This window comes from Globicephala melas, chromosome 7 (genome assembly GCF_963455315.2).
Source record: "Globicephala melas chromosome 7, mGloMel1.2, whole genome shotgun sequence".
Lineage (NCBI taxonomy): Eukaryota > Metazoa > Chordata > Mammalia > Artiodactyla > Delphinidae > Globicephala > Globicephala melas.
This window is the reverse complement of record NC_083320.1, coordinates 77,519,365-77,543,643: the sequence shown is the minus strand read 5'-3', so window position 1 is coordinate 77,543,643 and position 24,279 is coordinate 77,519,365. Positions and strand designations below refer to the sequence as shown.

The window sequence follows — 24,279 nt, the reverse complement described above, 5'->3', positions numbered from 1 at the left end:
TTTGATAAACTTTTAATTTCATTTAAAATAACATAATAAACTCATTATGTGTTAACTTTTTCTATTAAAAAAAACACCTGCTCTCTAAAACTTAAAAGAAACCAGTAATCAGTGAGAACAGTGGTTGTCTTAGTCATCTCAGGCTTCCATAACAAAATACCGTGCACTGGATGGCTTAAACAACAAATTTATTTTCTGACAGTTATAGAGGAAAGTCCCCATGCCAGCATGGCAGTCTTCCTGGCTTTCAGATGGTCACCTTCTGTCTTTGTGCTTAGATGGCCTTTTCTAGGTGTGTCTGTGTAAAGAGAGATCTCTCTTCCTCTTCTTATAAGGCCACCTATCCCATCGGATTAGGGCCCCACCCTTATGACCTCATTTAACCTTACTTACCTCCTAAAAGCCCTATTTCCAAATAGAGTTGAATTGAGGGTTAGGGCTTTAACATGAATTTTGTGGAGACACAATTCAGTCTATAATAGTGGCATTATTTTATATTTTTATACATCTTTTAGAGTCTAGCTTAATAGAAGGTAGCTACATGCTCATGTCTGCTTCTGCATTTAGTCACTTGTGTTGTTTTGGTTGAAGTAGTCAAAGGAAATCCAGCCCCATGAAAATGTGCAGATGGAGAAGGAATTATTTTGAACAGCATTTTCAGATAATAGTGGATATTCATTTTTGATACTATACTATACAAACATTGGATAAGTAGTAGTTTCTTAAAAGTGAGTTGCAAAGTAGAATCTGAAACCATATTAATGAACTTCTTACACTCTCTTACATTAAAATTTATTTGCTTATCTTCTACTTTGTTGAATGTATGCATAATTTTGTAACAATATGCAATGGTCACTTGGAAAATGGCAATTTTCTGAATTATCCAGATCATCTAAATATTGACACATCTTATAATGCAATAGTTTTAAAAATCACATTCGTTATTATTGCCACCAATCCTATCAGAAAAGTCTTTAAATATTAGGAAGCTGTGTTAAGCTCATGGTGGATACAAGTTTTCAAATTCTCATTTTTTCTTGAAAGCTTAATTTTTATCATTGGAAACAAATATTGTCAGTTGTTTCCTTTAAAGTAGAAGGTTCATTTAATTGAGTTTTGAAGAAAATAACAGCCAGGAATGACTAAATAGTTAGTCATTCTTTCAAACAAAAACGAAAAAGTGGCTAGTTAATCTTGCAACTAGAATAATTACAGAAGTGCTTTCCCTCAAGACAACCATGTGTTTATATGCAGCAAAAGTTCTTTATGCAGAGATCTCATTTCCTCATATAGAATATTAAAAAGGTGTGTTTTCAGGGGTTGTGATTTAATGTAATTAATGCTTTTTATTGCATTATCAAGGGTATTCTTAAGTGAAACTGGCTTTTTAAAAAAAACAACTGAGGGACTTCCCTGGTGTTCCAGTGTTTAAGACTCTGTGCTTCCAATGGAGGGGATGCTGGTTTGATCCCTGGTCGGGGAACTAAGATCCCACATGATGAGCGGTGTGGCTAAAATATTAAAAAAAATTTTTTTTTAATTTTAAAAAATAAACAACTGAGAATGCATGGCTGTGATGAATACAGTGATTACTGATATAATTTGGTGCTACTGCCTTGATTTGTTTTAAGGCACCAGTAGTTTTATTCACCTCCCATTGCTTTGGCACCACCAGTGCAAATGTTAACTCTGTGAAAAAGGCAAGTAACATCTTAGTATTATTATAAAAATAGTTTTGATCTCACAGACCCTGTCATGGGGTGGCAGGGGCCCTCAGGGTTCAAACAGCCCACTTTAAGAACTGCTGCCCCAGTCTGTTGTCTGCTGTCACCTTGGGCCGGGTGGAGGTGGTTACAGGAAGCTAAGAGCAGGTTCCTCCTGATGAAGACCCAGAATTGGGGCAGAGCACAGAAGAAAGTAAAAGAGATGTGAAATGCGAGTTAGGAGGGAGCAGTGGACAAACTTCAGGCATTTGCCTATTTGTGGGCTGAGGTCTTTGATCTAGCAAACAAAGAGTCCTTGTCTTCAAGGGCTCTGAATTCTTAGCACATCTTTGTTTGATTTGTCGTGATTCATGCAAGAGGAGAGAGCATGGGTTGACGTTTGCCTCCTGAGCAGGTCCCAAGGTCTGTGGTGGGAATGCCACAGGACTTACACAGCTCCTACCATGTGCTGTTGCTGTGGTTTAGTGAACACGTGATGACCCCTAGAAATGTGTCGTTGTGTCCCCTCCCTTGCCTTGCTTGACCAAATTGAGTATGTGTTCAAAGGGCAAAGCGGAGAGGAAAAAATGAATGTAATAAAGCAGTGTTAAATAGACCTTTTTCTACTGTTGAGGGATCTGACTGGCAAGTTGTCCCAGAGATGACTGAAGGCCTTCATCATTTACCAATTTAAAAAACAGCCTTTTTTGAAGAACTAGAAGGTACTTTGGCCTTCCTGTAGGAATAGAAGCCTTGTAAGAATCTGTATCCTTACTGATGACCAAGAGATGTGAGTCTTGCAGTGAAGCCAGAGAGATTCGAGTCCACCATTAGGAGTATTTCCGAAAGAGGTCACTGATGACGAATTGTATTGTGGAGCCTTCCTTACTCTCTAGAATTTAATGAAGGCCATCTTTTTTTAAGGGGAGTGATAAAAATGCATCTCTCATTTAAGGTGTGGTGTGTCAACAAGTTATCCTCTGGGGATTTTACTAGCCCTTTGCTTCTATGTCAGGATTCTTTATTCAGTACAGCAAAATACATGCATGGGAAGTAAAACAGTCATCTGGTTGCTTTGTGTACCTGATGCCAAACATCTGGATATTTGGAAACATCTGGAAAAGTAACTGAAGTTTTCATGAGGGTGTTTAGCATTATGTGGACAAAGCCTCTGGTTCGTAATCAGATGTCTGCCAGCCCAAGATGGTTACAAATGCTTTATTAATTTATGAGGGAGGAGGCAGCATCCATTGCAGAAACATTGTTGTTTAGCTTTCGCTAGTTTTTATTTCAGTGGAGTGAGATCAGGTTGTTTTGTTTCCGAATGCTTCCATCTGATGACCGTTTCCGCTTTTAAATCCCAAGGAGACGGGAGAGCCAGCAACAGGTTGGCGTGGTCAGCCTCTGACACGGCAGCCACCCAGTGTCTGTGTTTGAAATGTCTGGTCACCTCAGGGGAAACGATAATAGACCCCGACAACCACAGAACACCCCAGAAAAGTTGAGCCACCATGGCGTCAGTAATCCATAGACTGCTGGTGCTCTTGATAGAAGGTAAAAGATGCTTTCCCCTAGGACTAACGGTGCAATAACTGCTTACTTCATGTGGCCCCAAAAAGAAAACGGAACTTTTGTTCCCTGGCAGGCCCTGAGAGGGGTAGTCTAATCAGTCATAATAGACGGTGCCTTTAAAACGGGGCCTTCCCGAAGGGAGCCCTGCGGATCGCAGGTGCCTATTGTGAGAAGAGAAAAAGAAAGTACTGAGGCAGGCGCCAACAGGGCAAGAAGGAAACACTTAAGCGAGGGGCCTTTAATTTTTATATAAGTAACCCTGAAGCATATTTTATAGCCACCTTGTAAGTCAGGCCTCAGTCTGGCTGCAGACTTTGTGTGGTACCCTGGGAGCTGTTGCTGGGGGAAGCCAAAGACAGTCACTAACCTTGAAGGGGAAGGAGAGATGGCTGAAGGACGGCAGTCTGTTGTTCATTTCAACATCTGGCTAGCAAGATAATGCTCTTTATTACAAGGCTTTTGTAAAACCATCTTTTCTCCGCTGTTAGCCTTTAGGGAAATCATCCCCTAAACTCTGCCCACCGTTAGAGACGCTTTAAGCCACTGCCTCTTTTGCATTCCAGAGCCTCCGGTTTATCCAAATGGTTTGGGACGCTGGTCAGAAATATCTTTCACAGATGTTGGAGAACAGGGTTGAGTTGTTTTTTCGCAGGAGCTGTGCTTTTGCTTCAGCTCTCCTTGAAGTGAAAATGTATCTTGCTTGCCTTGGGTGTGGCCCGTTTTATCTGGGCAGGGCAGGATTTATCCACTTCACAAGCAGAGAGAGCCAAGATGCCGTGAGATAGGGCTTTGCCCTTCAAGCTTGGTACTCAGGGCCTGCAGAGCCGAGTGCATCTCTCTAAATCTGCTTTGTGTAGAGCTTCCAGGCCAGTCTGCTTGGGAATATCATGTTATATTGCCATGACTAGATTAGAATTTTAGAGCTTCAAGATACCGAGAGAGAGAATTTTTTTCAAACTTTTATTAGCAATGAAAACGTTCAATGAATCTTTTTTGTCCCCCAGAAGAAATCTTACCAGGCAACTCAATATAATAATGCAAGTTGGATGAATGAGGATAGAAGTCTCAAAAACTTTATTTGTGCTTTTCCTGCCCCTGCCAGGACCCCCATCCCTGGTGCGCCCCCATCCTTGGAACCTCCAACACTTTCCTCTGTAACCCTTACAGCTTCCTAGAAAAGGATTTCACAACGAACAGTGTAATCTAAGGTTCTCAAATCAATGGATGTGAAAACCAGGGAAGTTCACGGAATTGCCCAAGCGCACAGTGCGGTAATGGTGGTACTGTGACTTGTAACCTAGGTTTTATGCCCCTGTTTAATACTCCACATAGACTCATTTCTGCCCTCATATCCCATCACCCCCCACCAGTGTTAGAGCTTAAAGGTGCAAAGAGGGCTGGATGTGTTAGGCAGGACCCCACAGGGATGGGTAGATGGGTGCCTGTGTTTGCAGACAAGTGGTCCAGGATTGATCCCTGCCTGAGTGTTTTCACTTGACATACTGTTAATTAGGGTCAGTGAATTTATTCACATGAGACTGATTTATAAATGATTTATACATGAAGGTGCCTCTTAAGTTTACAGTAGAATATATGCTTTTCCAAAGCATATACTTCTTTCTGCCTTGTTGACTTTATTTCTGGTGGCCCTGGCTGTGGAAGTCTAATTCCTAATGCAGTAGGCTTCTCTCCAGTCGCTGCTCAGCCTTCTATGGCCGTGTCTCTTAAATTCACTCCCTACTCTCCCTACTCCAGTGATACAGGAGTTTGTTACTGATATAGGAAACCGATGTCAAAGCTAGTGGGGGAATGAGAAATACCAGTGAAGAGAAAAGTCAAGAAATGACAGGTTTCAATTGCAATAGTACAGTTGTTTTACTTGAAAGTTTTCAGATCATATATTGTCTGGTCTTTGTTGGCAGATGGAAGTTATATGCAGCAGTTTATAATGTACACTAATATATACGTGCAAACATGCTCCTGGCCCTCCTGTACGTTTGATGGAGGCCTTGAGAACACCCACCGAAGGCCATTGTGTAGATTCGGAAAATCATTCGGGATCAGTGTCTTGTTCCTTTCATCCTCATCAGATTTTCTAAATGAGGCCGTTTCAAAGGAGAGAAGAGGCATGTTCAGCCATGATGATCTTATTTGAAACAAGTGTGCAGGGGTGGTCCAGATGTGAGCTGTATGAGCTAGGATAACTTTCCTTTGATGTGGAACACGACTTTTACCAACCTTCCCCAAACACATCTTCCCATTTCCTGTGGGATTGTAGTATACTCTGGTTTAATCATTGCTAAAGTAACATAGAAACAAATACGAATCTTGTTCATATGCTTCCTTTTATTTTTCCCCCAGCAGAAATGAAGGGGGCCCTGGGAATCCATGCTGTTCCTGTAGAACAGTGTCAGAAAGTACCACCCTGAATTCATTAGTTGAGATTGAGCAGTCTAAACCTTTACAGAGAAGGACTTGGTGGAGCTGATAGGAGGGGCCCTTCTGGTTCTCATAGTGAATGAGGAGAGTGGTCAATCTTTCACAGTTTCCCCAAGCTGGCATCTATGTTGGCAACGTGTTGTTTCATGTATTTGGATCCTTTTCACCAAGTTCCTAGGAGCTGTAAATTGGAAGACATTGAAGTCTATTATTTTTAAAGATTAAAGGTATTTAATACTCTGTTTCATAGCACATGTTCTCAGCATGCATTTGTCTGTTGATGGAATGAGGGATTTCTAAAGAAAGGCATATATTCAAGGCTCCTCTTAATGTCTATTTCAGTCCTATCTACCAGGCTAGTACTATGACTTTTGGGATCTTAACTCAGCTTAAAATTAATCTAATATCGCTTGTTCTGGAGTTGATGCCATCTCTTTCTATTAACAATCTGAGTAGTTTTGTTGTTGCCCACATGTGCTTTCCTTGGCTATATAAAATCCACTTTCCTTAATGTCCTGGACACGATCCCTGATTATTTGGGAGTTAACCTTATTATTCACTGTACCAGTGCAGGGACAGTGGACGAATCCCTGCTGCATTCCTATGACACCCAGTTATAGTAACTGTATTTCTTTTTTGTGTAGTTAAATTGGAAGTTGAATGAGTTGTGGAGTTAATGATGTAGCTATCCAGTTTACAGTTGGTAGTCAGAAAGGCTGAGGGTTAAATCAGCTAGTCTAATATTGTATAAGCCATTGGTTTCTAAATGCTGGTCCAACAAATCTGAGTCTTATTTAAAAGCACAAATTCCTAGTTCTAACCATGGAGATTCTCATTCAGTGTGTCCTGATTTAGACCCTAAGAATCGTCCATTTTTAGAAGTTCCATGGGAGATTCAGGTGCACGGACATCAAGTGCATGCCTGATGGAATGATTGGGGTTTTTTAAAATTTTTATTTATTAATTTTTATTTTTGGCTGCGTTGGGTCTTCGTTGCTGTGTGCGGGCTTTTCTCTAGTTGCAGCGAGCAGGGGCCACCCTTCGTTGCGGTGCGAGGGCTTCTCATTGCGGTGGCTTCTCTTGTTGAGGAGCACGGGCTCTAGGTGCGCGGGCATCAGTAGTTGTGGTTCGTGGACTCTAGAGCGCAGGCTCAGTAGTTGTGGCGCTCGAGGCTTAGTTGCTCCAAGGCATGTGGGATCTTCCTGGACCAGGGCTCGAACCCGTGTCCCCTGCATTGGCAGGTGGATTCTTAACCACTGTGCCACCCGGTAAGTCCCTGATTGCGGTTTTTAGTATATGTGCTGTCGAAGCGATCACTGATTGCGATTTTTAATAATAACATTTTCCATCTCTGTTGGTGTCTCAGATAATTCTGGAGTGCTTTTACTATCATCTTGAATATGTTTATCTGAACATTCTGGGCTGTGTGAAGGAAGGAACATCAGGCTGGCAGTGGGGGACCTGGTTCTAACCTCTGTGTGGACGTTTCATCAAGTTGGAGATATTTGATCTGTCTGGGTGTCAGTCTCATTCATAAATTGAGGGCCCCAGACTCCCCAGGGTACTTCGCAGGTTTCTGACATTCTTTGATTTGCAAGGCTTTGCCCTGCTAGGAATTGTCTTCATCGTCACTGCTCACTGATGGCCGCTACCTCTCCTGGTTCAGTGAGTGCCTAGCTGCTCAACAGAACATTAATCCCAGCCTGCTTCTCAGGAGAGCTGGTAGCTGTCCCCACACCCAGAGCTACCTCTCTTCCTTTCTCCTGTCGCTACCCACCTCCCAAAACAGATCGAAGTAAATTATTCTGCTGGGACACAAGTTCTTATGTTGAGGTTTCTCTTAAAGAAAATTTAGGTTGTAATTCTAACCTTTTCTATACCAAGCCTTGCCAGTTTTCACCCATTGGGCTTTTTTTTTTTGCAGGCTAGAGACACGTATGCCTTTGGGCACAAGATGTGACTGATGTCACGGTCTAGGGAGCTGGTCCTGCACTTCCGTGCACCATTCAACAAACCTTTTTTTCCAGGAACTTGTGCAGAGGGGCAGGTGGGCCCCGGGGCTGAACATGGCATCCTTTAAATCTCTGGTTCTCAGCTTTTGCAGAGCATCAGAACGGTCTGTAGTGCTTTGCAAATGTACCTGCCTGTGTCACCCCAGCTCCACCTGGGCCTCCTGCATTGGGCTCTCTGGGGTGGGATTGGACACACGTGTCTTTTAAAGGCTTTCCTTTAAACTCTGCCGTCTGGAGCCTCCTTCCCTTCCTCCAGACCCGACCCATGCACTGTTCCTATCTTCTATAATTATTTTTTGTTTAGGTGGGTATAGGTAAATGGGAACTTGTCATCAGAATATAGTAAACTGTGGTCTGAATCTGTTGAGAAACTTAAGTTGCTTTGAGACTAGAAGTCCTTCAAAGGTGGGAGCTGCATCTTAGCATTCCCAGCACACGGTTAAGGCACAGGAACCACTACTAAAGACTGACTCGTAGTCCCTGTCTACGGAGGTCTGAGGCTTCTTGTTTCGCTCTAAAACATCATGGGGAGTAGTAGTAAGTCATTCACCCTTTCGTTAAGAGTATTTTTTTCTTTTTAAAAAAAATTTTTTTTGAAGTATAGTTGATTTACAATGTTGTGTTAGTTTCTGCTGTACAGTAAAGTGACTCAGTTATTTTTATATATATATATACACACACAGACATTCTTTTTCATATTCTTTTCTATTATGGTTTATCACTGGATATTGAATATAGCAGATGCAAACTATTATAGGATGGGTAAACAACAAGGTCCTACTGTGTAGCGCAGGGAACTATATTCAATGTCCGGTGATAAACCATAATGGAATGGAGTATTTTAACATAATTGCTTGTTTTTCCTCTATTCAGTGCAATTCAACAAATAGTGAGAATTTACAACATGCTAATAAGCATTGTTTTAGATGCTGAGGATAGAGTAAGGAACAAAACATAAAATTCCTACCTTCATTGGACATTCTCTTCACCAAAATGTGTCTGTATGTGTATACACACACACACACACACACACACACACGGAATTTAACATGACAGAATTAAATGGCTGCATTATAGCATTATGAAATATCATTTTAGGAGAAATCTTTAGGATTTAGGATTGGCCTGAGTATTCCTAAGACCACAAAGGGAATCAGAAAATTTCGTTAAGCATGTGAAACCTGGATTAAATTCACAAAAAATGTTAAGACCAGAGACTGTGTCTTACTAACATAACAAGGAGCCCACGGGTGTCCGGGCAAATAGTTTCTGAAGGTGGAATGAATCAATCAGTGGGTTTAGGTCTTTGCTCCAAAAAAGGTAGACAAGGACACTGAGAGAATTAAAGTTCATCCTTTGATTTTTTGGGGCATAAGTCTCCAGAGAGTCGTTGTTTGGTACAAATCTTTCTTTGACTCTGTGTTCTTAACTCCATGTATTTAATTCCACGTATAAGCAGAATACCTTGCGGCTCTGGAGTTCACAGTATTTTATCTGCTTATTTCACCTGTTCAGCAAAAGCATTAATTCAAGCTGAATGTGTGTATTTCAGGCCTCTGGAGTGCTGCTTTACAGATTACTGCAAATTTCTGTACCCACCTTGAATGGGTTAGATAGCCTCCCAGAGTTTTTGTGTTGTAGTTTATGCTTAAAATTATTTGATTTGGCTAGACATGATATGAACATTTTGAATGTGCTTCTCAAATAATTTAAATACAAAGTTATTAAAATCTTTTAGCATGTCTGTTTCAAAAGTACTTTTGTAAAAAGGAAAAGGATGGTCTTTTTTTTTTTTTTTTTTCTTTGTAACCATAAACAACATTCTGGGATTCTGAATGCCAGCTAAAAGGATTGGTGGGACAAACAAAGATGACCAGTGAAAAAAGAGCACATTCGGTATGGATTTCAAAATAGCGAGAGAACATGCAAGAGAAACCAAGGGTGAGCTTTGGTCCTGACTCACTTTGCTATTTGTGTGTTAACTATAGGAAGAGAAGTAAATAGCCTGCGAGAGAGGAAAAAAAAAAAGATGTTCTGGAAATAATTATTAATGCTAAAATTTCTGCATCTAATTTTGGAGTGCTTATGTTTGGAGTTTCACATGCATGATGATAATGTGTGTTTCAGGTTTGTGGAGAAAAACAGCGCTTTGAGAAGTTGATGGAACATTTCAGAAATGAGGACAATAACATAGATTTTATGGTGAGTTATTTCAGTACGACTTTCAATAAAGCAAACTCAGTTTTTAGCAGTTATTTGCTAACTCCATTTATATTTATATATTATACATACATATGTATTATATGTTATAAAGGATAGGAAACTGAGTTTAATATGCTAAAGATCCATTTTAGACTTGCTCTTTTAATCTGTATTTTACCTTTATGACATTTATCTGTGGTTTTATTCTTTATGTATACACTATAGTAAAGGCCAGAAGTACTGATTACAGTACTCTTGTTGACCCTTGAACAATGCGGGGGGTTAGGGGCACCAACCTTCCCTACAGTGGAAAACCCGCCTGTTAACTTACAGTTGGCTGTCTGCTTACACGGTTCCGTGTCCGCACACTCAACCAACTGTGAATCGTGTAGTACCTACTATTTGCTATTGAAAAAAATTTGCGTGTGAGTGGACCCACACAGTTCAAACCCATGTTGTTCAAGGGTCAACTGTATTTATAGCAAAGGGTGAAGCCATGCATTTGGGAAAAGGAAGTTAACACCTGGCACAAATGCCTGCAAGAGCCAGCTTTAGCTGTCAATAGTGCTCGTAAGAATCCTTAAATTAGAAACCAAGAATGTTAACCATTCTGCCTTTTGCACACCCCAGCCAGTGGTTTTCTCCAGACTGTATTCTCAAAGACTGAAGTGCTTTGGTTTGTAGAACTGACGGTATATATCCCCCAACATAGCAGTGATTGTTTTTTTCCTCCCTTGATTTCCTGCTCTAGTAATTCTGTGAGGGTGTGGTCATACTGCAGGTCTCCTTAGCAGGGTAAATCACATGCAAACATGTGTGATTCAGCGGCAGGACTGTCATCTTCAGGTACAAAAAGCAAAAGGAGTTTGAGCACTTCTGAATCTATGTACCTAGATCTTAATCCTGAACTGAAGGTGGAATCCACTGTAGAGAATTTCCAGAGCCAGATTACCCTTGAGTACACCCAGGTCTGCTTTCTTTGACCTAATTCAGTTGACCTTGGAAACTTCTGGACCCAGGAGATTCTCTACTTGGGCTTAATTTCCCAGATCCCTTCTAGCCTGGAGCAGATATTCTGTTCAGTTCTTCTGTCGTCAAGTCTTCTAAAACCTGTGCTTGGGATGCCAGGCAGTTTTCATTTGAATTGCTTCAGTGATGATAAAACATGGAACATAGCTTTGCAGATTTCTAACACTTTTATATGAAAAATGTTTTCTGGGTCCTCAAATTTTATATACTTTGTAGTCCTCAGCCCCTTACCAAATCAGTATCGGTTGAAATCTTTTACAGAGCTTTTCTGTTCCATAAAGCATATGTATAGGTACTTTTTCAAAAGGTAAAAAATAAATTTGAAACAAGGAATACTTTTACATTGACTTTTTCGTTCTTGTTATTGGGATTTTTTTGGAGAGTTTAAGGCTAACTTTTGCACTGGTGACAAATATGTAAAGAAGTCATGCCCTGGCTCACCTGACCAGGATCTTTCCTCTGCCTTCATAGGGGGAACTTATTTGTTCCTTTAGAGCTGACATTGCAAACTGGAGCCTCCCAGGCTGAAGCCAACATACATACAGGCTTGTGAGTTTAGTCTGACAGTGATGTTCTTCCATTAAAAAAATTGAAAATTGTGCCTTAAATTACAGATTTCTGATTTTCCTGAGAACTAAAAAGTTCTGGTAATGCTAGGTCCCTGTTCGTAGAGTATCAGCTGCTGGAGCCAAGTGGTCCCTATTCCTCAAGTCTGAAGATAGCCTTTCCAGTCTGTCACAGTCCACACCATTCCCTGTTGTATTACACATGGCCCACTTCACTCATTTATCATACCTACCAGATCTCTCTGCCATTTGAGTTTCCACTGAAATTATAATGATGTTAAGCCCTTTACAACACTTGCACTGTTGACAAATGAGAGCATATTTCCTGTCGGTTCATTTATTCCTATGAACATGCATTGGAGAATCTTATTTAGAGGCTGTTAGTGTATGGATATACTATATGTGTGCTCGAGTATATATATGTGCTTGAGTCATGTGCCGTCTAGCAAATAGTTGCCTCTTCGGCATAGTATAACACTCAATAGATCACTTAGACCTGCTTTAGAAGAGAAATGGAAAGATGCCAAAATCTAGCCATATTTGTTTTTTCCAGAAAATGAGGCTTTTCATAAACTGTCTTGGGAATGCAATTAAGTTGCACAGCTTCCCTAACAACATATTCCATGTAAAACATAACATAAATGCTTCACATGTAGCACAAGACCCTTCTATGTATTTATGTTTTTTTAGTGGGCAAAAGAAAACAAAAAAGTGACAAAATCTTTTTTAGTTTATTGAGCCATAGCAACTGACGTAATTTTTTAGTAAATGGTGATAGATTTCTCATGTAACCTAGAGAGTTTACACATCTTCCACAGATACCCAATGGATAACATATACTCAAAGAAGAATCTAACTCGAGAAAAACAACTTAAACAAGATAAAAAAAAAGTGGGGTTTGGGGGAGAGAGGAAGAGGGAGGCAGTTTTCAGAGTAAGTGTGAATGTGGGTCCCACAGTCATACCTCCTTGCAAGTCTCTGGGTAACCATAGAGGGAAAGCATTAGTGAGATATTTTCACTGTAAATAAACTGACTGTCCCTATTGAAAACAAAATAGATATGTTAAACTCTGTTCTGTTATTTACTAAGCTGGGGACTGGTTTTCTCTGTGGCAGATCAGAGCCACTGATGCAGTTGTGGGGAGAATATAGCAAATCCAGGGTTTTTATGGAACAGAAACTGGTTGATTGTTTAAAATGGACAGATGGGTCAGAAGCTCTGTTACTGTCCTGTTGGTATGGCGGGGCCCACAGTAAAATTTTAGAAGTGATTACCTTGTGGTGTGATTACAGGTGATTTAAATGTTCTTCGTTGTAATAATTATCACATTTCTACGATGTACTGGTAATAACTGCGTGTGTTCTATATGCCTATAAGACTTTTTAAAAACAGCTTTACCGAGATACAATTAACATACCATCCAACTTACACATCTGAAGTGCTCAGTTCAGTGTATTTTTAGCGTATTTGTAGGGTTGTGCAATCATCACTGCAATCTAATTTAGAACATTTTGTTGCCGCCTCCTCCCCCCACCCCCAAAGAATTCCTGTACCCATTAGCAGTCATTTTTCCCACCCCCAGTCCTAGGCAACTGCTAACCTACTGTTTGTCTCTATAGATATTCCCATTCTGGATATTTCACATGAATGCTATCACATTTGTGTAATCCATCAGTTCATGGACATTGGGGGTTTTTCCCCTTACTTTTTGGTTATTATGAATAATGCTACTATGAACATTTGTGTACAAATTTTTATGCAGATGTATGTTTTCATTTCTCTGGGGTATATTCCTAGGAGTGGGATTGCTGGGTCACACACTCTGAATAACATTTTGAGGAACTGTCAAGCTTTTCAAAGTGGCTGCACCATTTTATATCCCCACCAGCAGTGGATGAGAGTTCCAGTTTTTCCACATCCTTGCCAACACTTGTTATTATCTTTCTTTCTGATGATAGCATCTTAGTGGATATGAAGTGGTATCTTATTGTGGTACCTCTATAACTTTTGAATTTTTAAAAATTGTAAAATATTTTTAAAGACCCAATGAAACAAAGGAAAAGGAAATTGGTAAGTGAGCTTAGATTTGTGAAATTGAAAATATGTGACTATGATTAAACTGAGAAAACAAGTTTGGAGCTCATCTAACCTGTTGACAATTTCATTTCAGGTGGCCTCTATGCAGTTTATTAATATTGTAGTCCATTCAGTAGAAGACATGAATTTCAGAGTTCACCTCCAATATGAATTTACCAAGTTAGGCCTGGATGAATACTTGGATGTAAGTATAGCTGTAACCTTTAGTTGCATTATGAGACTTGATTTATTGCCTACCCTCAAAGATGCACTTCCATAATGACCAAAGAACACTTAAGGCTCCATGCAATCAGGTGCTGTAGTGCTAGTTAAAAGAACCAATCTGAGTGATGTGATCTGCCAGAGAAGCTGGATTCTTGCAGACCTCCTAGGGCCTATTGTCTTCTGCCAGCAGCCTTTTAGTACTGGAGTCAAATAACTTCTTAGAGCCTTGCTACAGCTTTCCTCTGCTTTTGAACTCTGTCTGGGTCAAGTCTCATTTTACCCTTCATCCGGGCTGCTGGGCAATGTGCATTCTTAGTTACTCTTTGGACTCCATCTGCTCTGGGAAAGTCAAACCAAGACTGCTGTAGAGTAATGAATAAATGCTTGGAGCATCAAAAAATAATGAGGAAGTGGACACTAGAGACTTCCTCATGTAGCTGTTAAATTCTGCTTAAAGTGTTTGTGTCTTTAGAAATTCTGCTTTTAGTTCTTGAGAGAAGAGGGATCTAAAGTTTCTCTTTCTCTTGCTCCCTTACAGAAGTGCTCAGCCAGTTCCCTGAACTTCTTTGCTTAAAAAACAAAGTTGATGTGAAAATCATAAACAGACTTAAGTAGCTGTGTGTGCACAGGATGTGCCCTTGTCTTTTGACTCAGGAAGTTTTGTTTTCCCTTCTGTGTAGGGAATGATTTGCTGAATTTGAAAGGCCACTAGTAATAGGGCAAGAATTGTTGACCTCAATTTCAAGCCTGTTTCTAACAGTGAAGAAAATAGAAATATTTCCCTTGAACATCTCCAGAGCTCACCTGCCCATCTCCCTTTCGAGTGAAGCCAGGGATTACACAGGGGGTATCCTCAGTTTATCACAAAGTGGAGTTGCAGAGTTGGTTACTCTTGAGCTCATGGCCTTGTTTATCAGACCAGCTGGGCTGCCCTCAAGTAGACTGGCCTAATGTTGTCTAAAGACTCTACTCAGGTGGAACCATGGAAGATTTCCATTGAAAAGTTTGTTTGAATTGCTTTCCTATTTAAAGAATGACTAATATCTTTGACAGAATATTGTATTCAACAGTTTGTTTCTACTTTGAAATCAGGGTTCCTCTCTTCTCTTTCTCCACATGTCCTGAGAGTAGCAATATTTGAATGAAAGTTGGGTGTATTCCTAATGGGGTTTTAGGGTCAGTTTTGTTGTGGCTGCACAGAGCTCATTTCAGGCGCCAGGATACAATAACAGGTAGTAACATCAGCGCCTGTTACTCACTGTGAATCTTGTGAAAAATCCCGCTAAGCTGCTTCTTCATTTTCTTTTCTAGGCTTTGCCCTTGTTCAGAATTTTTTTTTCGGTTCTGACTCATAAACTAAGACGGAACATACTCTCTTCAAGACAGCTAAGATGTAGAATTCTGGATTAGACCTAGGAGAAAATCTGTTGTCCTGAGAATTTATTTGTAGAGTAGAATTCCTCTTAAAAATTTGATTTTTTCCCAAAACTCTTTATTTCTCTAACTTCCTGGTCTGTTGGTTCCAGTCTTTGATAGAAGTGGTTAGAAGAATAATAACATAAGCATATAATATATAAATGCTTCATTAGTTTACAAAAACCCAACCTTGTAAGTCGTCATTGACTTGTTCAGTAAATGTGTATTGGCATCATCCATGTGCCAGATATTATTCTAACCACTCATCTGCTCCCCAGGGAAAGACATGACTTATGCTACTTGTAAGAAGGATTGACTGATTTACTTGACCTCTAATTTTACCTTAGAGCTAGTTGACTTCCTTTGGGATGCCTGGCCCTAGAATGCAGTGAATGGGGGAAAGGTTCCTGATCTGTGCTTTGGGAGCCCTGAACTTCTCATGTTGGGGGAGTGTCTTAGCCAAGTAATTATGGGGGATGGGTTCTAGGAACTAGTGCTAAAATAATCCCCGAGTCTAATATGCTGTATCAGTGTCTTCCTCTACTCCCATGTACCCCTCACCCTCAACCAGAACTACCATCACTACCCAAGCAAGATACCACCCACTCTAATCTCCTCTACCACACAGATACCCCTCAAGTTTTATGTTACTTGTGACTGTTGTTCCCTCTCACTGTTGTGGCCTCTCCCGTTGCGGAGCACAGGCTCCAGACGCGCAGGCTCAGTGGCCATGGCTTACGGGCCCAGCCGCTCCATGGCATGTGGGATCCTCCCGGACCGGGGCACGAACCCATGTGCCCTGCATCGGCAGGCGGACTCTCAACCACTGCGCCACCAGGGAAGCCCTGTTGTTCCCTTTTGATTTTTCTGTTATCTTGATTTCACCTGCATCAAAAATGTTTTAGGGTGGAATATATCTGCATGGGGAATATATCTACAGGAAGGATTAGGGAGTAAATGTGTGTGTATTTGGGAGACAGTAAGCACCAGAAAGTAATCTGATGGTACCCTCTTAGATGGTTACTCCAGAGGTCTCTTAAGGAGAATGAGATACAAAACCCTCTCTTGGGGGACTTCCCTGGTGGTCCAGTGGTTAAGACTCCACGCTTCCAATGCAAGGGGCCCGGGTTCCATAGCTGGTTGGGGAATTAAGATCCCACATGCCTCGTGACATGGCCAAAAAAACAACCACCACCCACCCACCCAACCAACCAACAAAAAACTCTCTTGGAAGGAACAAACAAAAACATGTAGGCTCTTGGGTAATTATGTTGTGTTTCCACAGATATGCTAACACCACGTTCTCCTGCATTTTGATTTTTAGAAGCTGAAACATACTGAGAGTGACAAGCTGCAGGTACAGATTCAGGCTTACCTGGACAACGTGTTTGATGTGGGAGCTCTGCTGGAAGACGCGGAAACCAAGAATGCAGCTTTGGAGAGGGTGGAAGAACTGGAAGAAAACATCTCTCATGTAACTACCTCTCAGAAAAAGAAAAATGGCTAATGTTTCACCTAGGTGCAAGGCAGAACAGATGTTAGCTTTTATGGCAGTTAAGGAAAGGATTTGGAGTCTAGGAATGAGATGCAACTTGAGCTAGAGAGCAATCAGAAGCCATTCTGGGCTCTTTCAACGAAGGCAGGTATGTTACTTACGACTAAGTGGAACCCATTGCCTTCGTTCACTGCTCAGTTTCTGCTGCGTCCAGATTCCCTGGCCACCTTAGTTATAAGAACAGGAGAGTTAGAAGATTGGCATTACCTGAAGAGAAATGCAACTAAAATATGTCCGTTTGGTGAAGAAGTATCTTCTTCTGAATGTGAGTCATCTTGTACCAAATGTGTCCATGCAGGCTGTGGACGGGCTGATCTAGTGTCCTCATGATGCGGGTCTTCACTTTCCTGCCTCATGGGCACTCAAGTTCTAAATAGCTTCATCTCAACGGTAGCATTTTCAAGGAAATCAGCAAGTTTTCCCATATATCCTCTTCTTGCAAGAAGTGTCCTCTCAGTATAATGAACAGGAATATGGTGTGTCTTAAAACCCAGACATTGTGAGGACCACATCCTTTTACTGAATTCTGATTGAAAGTGTCCTTGATTGTGAAAGGAATTGTCTCTTTTTGGAAGGATGTGGTTTTTCTCTTTGAACGGTCCATTTATTTTTCTCTGCATTTTCTTAGTTAAGAGTATTACTTGTGCTTAATGTCCTTCCTCTTTTCCCATCAGTCTGAAAAGGGGCATCTTCATGGCTTGTGGTTTAGCCAAGTTGCCAAAAGCCCTCCCTTTGTAAGTGCTGTGCTGACTCAGTTGGTACCTGCTTAGGAGAGCACTTATAGGCTCTTCCTTTTTCTCTTTTTGTCTCTTCCCTTAAAATATTTATATTATATTCTGAACTTGGTCAGCATAAATCTCCACTCTTCCTCTTTACCTTGCCTCCCTGATTTTCTTTATGTGTGATTATTCTCAGTGAGATGTAAGAAATCAGAAGGTGCCCAATTTTAGAGCCTTATGTGGAAAGTAACTTTCACTCATGGCTCACCCCATCTTTCTCTGAAGCCTTAGCTGGCATTGCATGACCATACTTACATAACCTGCTATTGTAGTAACCACCTGTTTATTTGAACTACCCCTCCAAAATGACTTTTATTATTTGGATAGTTTGAGTCAAAACAAGCAGTAGTATTTTTTCAACTGGTGACTTACAACAACAAAACCAAGTTTTCTGGGTCAACAGTTTTCAAAAGCTTTTGCCTAATGGCCTTTTCTTAGGGAGGGAAAGGTGACTCGACCTCCTCCCTCACCTACTATTCTCTACGTTCGCTGGCCCCTGCAGAAATGGAGAAAGACACACTGTGTATGTCAAAACACTAAGGAGCTGACTTACGGGTCTTATTAAGGATCCCTTGTAAATGAATTCCTCTTAGAAACAAGTATGTATTCAGCACCATCTTATAAATATTAACATTTTCAGAAAACAACTTGGGGAACACATGCAGGACTCTGATGGGCCCCTAGTGGTCTCTGAGCTACACTTTCTGAAAACCAAGGACCTGATGAGAATGATCCTTTGTTGTGACACATCTTCCCTTTCAAAACTTTACAGTTGTCAGAAAAACTGCAAGACACAGAGAATGAAGCCATGTCCAAGATCGTGGAACTGGAAAAGCAGCTCATGCAGAGGAACAAGGAGCTGGATGTTGTTCGGGTACGTGTGATGATGGTAGCCACACCAGGTGGGCACTGCAGGGCATGCGCTGTAGCTTTAGCCTAGTAGATAGGACCCGCATATGTTCACAGTAGAGGGAGGCACGGATGCGGCATATTTACTGGAACCATTTCAGAGGTGAAACTCAAATGAAAAGTACACATAGTTAGCGTATGTCTTCACATATGTGTGCATTCCAATGCTGGGGCTTCATTACTTCCTTATCACAGGTTTTGGGAGCAACAGTATTTTCCCATCTGGACGAGTCTGAGTGAATTCTGTGGATCACCCATTTGGTTGGAAATAAAAACACAGCATGGATTTAATTCATGCCCCTTATTTATTTTTCTTAGGACTTGGACTTCTTTGTATTTCTTTGCTTTGCTTCTGCTTGAAACCAGATTTGGTAGTTGCTATGGAAACGGTGAAATCACAACATAGACAAGACCTACTGGCATTCACCAAAAAAAAAAAAAAAAAAAAAAAAAAAAGGAGAGAGAGAAAGAAAAAAGTCAAAAGCAAAATCAGTCCATTTTATTATCAGATAATTCCAGCTATTTTGTTTGGCTTTAGCATTGTTTTACCTTACAGGTCAGGTATTTATGGAGCGCCATCCCTGTGCTTGAACATAAAAACACCAAAATGCCTGGAGGGCTTTTAGGCAAACGGCTTGCCTTTACACGGCCGTTAATGACGTGGCACATTTTATGTGATAGTTATCATGTCTGTGTGTGTTGCTTGATATTCTGACAGGTCCTACAGTTAACTCTAGGAAATTTATTTTCTGGCACTGCATCGAGACAGAGTTGTAGCATATGGACTCAATTCAAGTTCAGACTCTCAGATTGTTAATAATAGACAGGGTGTGAAGAATGTTTCCCTACCTGCTGGAGGTTTGTGGTGAGAGATCACGTGTGTAAGGCCCAGCAAGTGGGTTCCATAAACTCCTTCCACTGGAACCTCTGTGGACCCCTTATAAAAGGAACCAGGACAGCCTTTGAATTGAAAATTGTAACTTCTTTGTTTTCTGTGAAGAACCTAGACAGAAATAAGGAATTAGTGGAGGGAAACATTGGCCTGTTTTGGAAAACGTTACAACAGTTGCTGTCCTGAGCTTGGTCAAGGGGGCATTGTGAAGGCCAGAGAAATCCATTCAAAACAGTCAGCCGCTGGTTACTCATAAGTGGATTATTCCATGATTTGCAGATTTTTAATCCCAGTCTGACTTCGGTTCAAGTCTGATTTAGGGACCTTTTGTCTACTGTTAGCTGATATGTATCTAGGAGTAACAAACGAATTTTAACAAAAGTGAAAAGAAAACATGCTGCACCACCAGAATACCCTCAGGATATTCCAAAGTCAGCTATAAAATTATTTTTGGGTCATCTCTGCCCTGTTCCTCTTCACCTGTGGGGAAAACTGACTCAGCTGTATTTATTAATGGAAAGAATTACCTCAACAGTAACAACTGCTAGAATGTATTGCATGCATTACCAGTGAACAATTGATAACGAATGGGACTTTATAAGTTCTGGCTGAGTTCCATAGAATTCCTATGTGTGTGTGTGTGTGTGTGTGTGTATATATATATATATATTATAAGTATCCTTTTTCTTTTTTCCTTTTTTTTTTTGTTATTTTCTTTATCCTCAATTTGCCAATCTAACGGTAATAGGCACGAATGTCACGTGAAGACCAACTCTTGACCATGGGTTTTTTTGCAGGAAATCTACAAAGATGCAAATACCCAGGTTCACACATTAAGGAAAATGGTCAAAGAGAAAGAAGAAGCCATTCAAAGACAGTCTACCCTAGAAAAAAAGATTCATGAGCTGGAGAAACAAGGGACCATTAAAATTCAGAAGAAAGGGGATGGGGACATCGCTATCCTGCCGGTCGTGGCTTCTGGCACGTTGCCCACGGGGTCCGAAGTGGCGGTGGGTGACTTTGTGGGGCCAGTGACGGGGGCTGCCGCCTCGGGACCCTTGCCCCCTCCTCCCCCACCACTGCCTCTGTTGTCAGACACACCTGAAGCAGGTAGGAAGCCTTGGCGAGAGAGCTGAGGTAGAGCATTGGGATATCTGTACTTCTTTTACCTACGGTTCATCTATGTCCTTTGTCTGTTTCTGTTGGCATTTCTTTTATTGATTGATTCTAAGAACTTTTACCTTTTGAGATGAAGGGTATACGTCTTCATTTCACACATGGCACAGAATGTTCCCCATTTGTTACCGAGGACATTTTTGTAGTCTTTGGGGAGAAAACCCTTTGTCCTCCTCAGTGTTTGTTTTCAGGTCCTTTATGTACACATGGCATATTGCAGGAAAAACCGTTCCCCTGTTTTCAAAGTCGATTTGTTTCTTTTCTTTTGCTAGCGCGAAATGGTCCAGCCACGCCGCCTATGCCCCCTCCCCCACCTCCCCCTCCCCCTCCCCCACCTCCCCCTCCGCCCCCGCCTCCTCTCCCGGGTCCTGCAGCTGAGACTGTGCCGGCTCCCCCTTTGCCTCCCCCTCCTCCCTCTGCACCCCCGCTGCCCGGGACGTCTTCACCCACAGTGGTTTTCAACTCAGGATTAGCAGGTAAGAGTGCAGACTTAAGACCCAGATATTTAATACAAATACTCAATTGTCTGACCTCCAGAGGGTCCAGGCCATTCTTTCAAAGTCCAGGTCTCTTGCAAAATCACATGTGTCTCCTCTTAATATAAGAACATTCCTGCTAATGCAGCCAGTAAAGGGGAAATTGTGCACAGGAGGCGTTTTTCTTTCAGTAGCCTTTGTCACTCTTTCCCTGACAGGAAGTTCTGATCTCACACCATTTTCCTACCTTTTCTCTCCCCACCTAGAGAAGGGAAGAGAGACAGGTTACCTTCTTAGGGATCAGTGCATTTTCATGGGTTCAGAAAACATGACAGTCCAAGCTCTGACACAGCGTGCTTTCAGTGCTTATGGCTCTTTTCTTTGAGGCTATTTTCGATGGCATCTATAAAAGGGGAAAATGCCTCTCTGTGTTAATTGCTTGATGTAGGCTTCCAGGCATTTCTTCCGAGCATTTGAGGGCATCACAATTCACTACAGTGGAATTAAGCTTCAAAGGGAAGCATTACCACCAGCAGTACCTTCTTGCCTTGAAGTGCTCCACTGCCCAGGATAGAATGCGGCATCCCTCCCTCACCAGAAATAAAACGGGGCGGGTGTGGGTGAGAGGGGGAGAGTTGCTCTAATGTCTTGAAATATAAGTTCTTATTTTTGACTCACAAAAATAAATTTTTACTCTTTTCTAAAATACCGCAAGCCATTTTCCCAGTCACGGAGTGTTCCCCTGGCGTTTGGAATTGCTCTGAGCTTTGCCAAGCCGTTCCTGTGACGTCAGATAATTCTGCTTCCTCAACCATTTCAGTCCCTTCGTGAGGTCTCTTATTTCTGATGAACTAGCACAATAATGGTCTCATTTCCAAGGCTGCAGTGGTTTTCAGAGCCTTTTGCCCCAGTGTAAATGATGGTCTCAGCTGTAAATGATGGTCTCAGCTGTAAATGATCTCCCAGTCTCCATCTCTTAGCATGTCCATCCCATCAACAGCTTTACCAGCCAGTCGTTAGGACTAATTTATCCTGGTGACTGAAGCCCTTTTTGACACCAATAAACCACCTGTAACAAACATGTTCCACATCAGATCTGTGGTGTTTACTTCCACCCCAGCTCGTATAAAACTGTCAAACAAGATGCCTGTTCAAAGTCGTGTTGGCAGTAAACCAATGACTGACTTCGACCTTTCAAGGTCTCCCTCGTCTACCGCTTTCTTCTAGAACTTTTATTGCTTCTGAAGGACAAAAGTTAAAGGAGCGTCATCATGAAACTGTTGGATTTTGAAATGTAAACAAACAGAAGACCTGTTAAGGAGCCCCAGGAATCTGTTACATCAACAGGCTGTTTTCAGTGATAGTGTCATTGTCATGTGCATCTGGGCCCACTGATGAGGCTTTCCCTGTAGCCTCCCAGGAGCGCTCACCATGAGCGTGTCTCTCCTTTGGTCCTGCTTCCTTTCTGTCTGACAAAACCTAATGTGCGATACGGCCTCTACTTCCCTTCACCTGGGCTCCAACTTGGACCTCAGAACTGCCTTGGCGGAGAGAAGAGCCAAGAGTCTCAGATGTGCACGTCCAGGACTCCCTTCTGAACGAGTCTTGGCCTCTCTTGTTAAATTTTTTGCCTGGGTTCTTCCTCCTACTTAATCTTTATAATTTGTTGGCTCCAATGATTGCCTCAGTTTTACAGTGTGAAGCTCTGTGTTCAGCTGATCCCTCACTGCTCCCTTCAGGATTCCTACATTTGGAAGTTGTCCCCTTTGTGTCTTATGCAATTTGAAGGACTGTATGTGGGACTGAAGAAACTCCTCTTCAGTGCCATAAGCGTCCATTAAACAATTACATGATGTTGTGTTTTACAAGACATAAGGATTATAAAATCCTTACGAGTCTTTGATAGCTTGAGATCAGGTAGTTTCTACAAGGCCTTTAATCTCTTTTCATTACTCATCCTTAATTCGGCCGTTAATACTTAGTGGTTGTAACCCATTTTGTGAGATGTTTTGCCAGTGTATTCAGTAACACTCTCTCTCTGGAACCAAGAGGCCAGACAGCATCAGGATGTCCCCATAGAGCCAAGAGACAGCTGAGATAATATGCCAAGGGCCCCCCAGGAAGCCAAAAACCTGTGACATCACTAGACCCCTAGATCCACAGGCAAATGGATGTCTTATCTGTTCAGCAGGCAATGAGCAAGTGTCTTCTTGGTGACCAAGTCAGGGGACGAGGAGGAGGTCCCCTGAGTTTATCCTGTGGACTTTTCTTTGCATTTTATACAGAATATATTAGTAGTGTGACATGTGCATTTGAAGTGTAAGGCATACCTCCTCAAATCTGTTAGACCAACCTGGTTCCCATTCCCTGGTCAGGTCATCACTGACAGACCCCTGGGTAGTCTGTAACCTTTGCTGTTCCTCTTCGGAAGAATATGCTTTGGAACTTCACAGTGAGAATTGGGACTTCAGCTGATTATCTTTTCATTAACCTTGTTTATGTCTTACGGAATACCTAGCACAGGTCAGTATGGCTCTTTGGCAGCACTATAATGAAATCATTTTTCCCCCTTTTCTAAAAAAAGAGTTATTTTTTAAAATAAAATAATAAGGGCGTCTTTAAGGCAGGTCTGAATGGAAATGAATTCTTGGCTCTGGGCTGCCTTGTGAGATGTGTCCCAGAAGCATGGAATTCTCTGCTAAGAGTGTGTGGACTGCTGAGCCGCCGAACGCTAACCGTATCTAATTTTTCTTTTGTATTTTCTTTGTTCTTTCTGCTTCCACAAAAGACGGGCCAATCAAGCTTTTCTGTAGGTTGCTCCTCCCTGAGTGTGTTGAGTGTCTGCCCTGTGTTCCTGTGGGTCACGCTGTGCCTTGACATCTCCACCCCATCTCCCATTGAGCCGTTGCATTTGCTCTGTGTCTGCGGGGAGGTGTGGTGCTGGCTGGCTGCTGTGATTACAGGGTTGCCCACATGTTTTAGTTGAACCTATAGAAGAGGTTATGGCCCTTTAAGCAGGCATCCTGGGTTTCAGGTGCCCTGTTCCTTTCTCCCTGGGGAAAGGAATGTTTTTTAGTTTAGTTTTAAAAGTTGGATCTAAGACCTCAACTCTAGAAGGATTTTAGGGGTTTTAAAAGTTTTATTTGTTTGTTTGGTTTTGGCCATGCGCCGTGGCATGTGGGATCTTAGTTCTCCAACCAGGGATCGAACCCGTGCCCCCTGTATTGGGAGCGCAGAGTCTTAACCACTGG

General features: G+C 41.7%; 1 protein-coding gene across 10 annotated transcripts in view; it reads left to right on the top strand.

The window, feature by feature from the left end:
• FMNL2 (formin like 2) overlaps window positions 1-24,279 on the top strand; it is a 304,517-nt gene that overhangs the window by 258,181 nt on the left and 22,057 nt on the right. For 6 of the 10 annotated variants that reach the window (XR_011377587.1, XM_060302447.1, XM_060302441.1 and 3 more), the window contains 7 exons: window positions 9,854-9,928; window positions 13,695-13,805; window positions 16,566-16,715; window positions 18,348-18,449; window positions 20,174-20,486; window positions 20,825-21,028; window positions 23,817-23,837. Coding sequence is in view for 9 of the 10 variants with exons in the window: in XM_060302447.1 (XP_060158430.1) it covers window positions 9,854-9,928; window positions 13,695-13,805; window positions 16,566-16,715; window positions 18,348-18,449; window positions 20,174-20,486; window positions 20,825-21,028; window positions 23,817-23,837 (976 nt within the window). In the remaining variant the exon portion in view is untranslated. The remainder of the gene's footprint in view (window positions 1-9,853; window positions 9,929-13,694; window positions 13,806-16,565; window positions 16,716-18,347; window positions 18,450-20,173; window positions 20,487-20,824; window positions 21,029-23,816; window positions 23,838-24,279) is intronic. The other 4 variants (XM_060302448.1, XM_030852765.2, XM_030852766.2 and 1 more) reach the window with 1 other exon arrangement.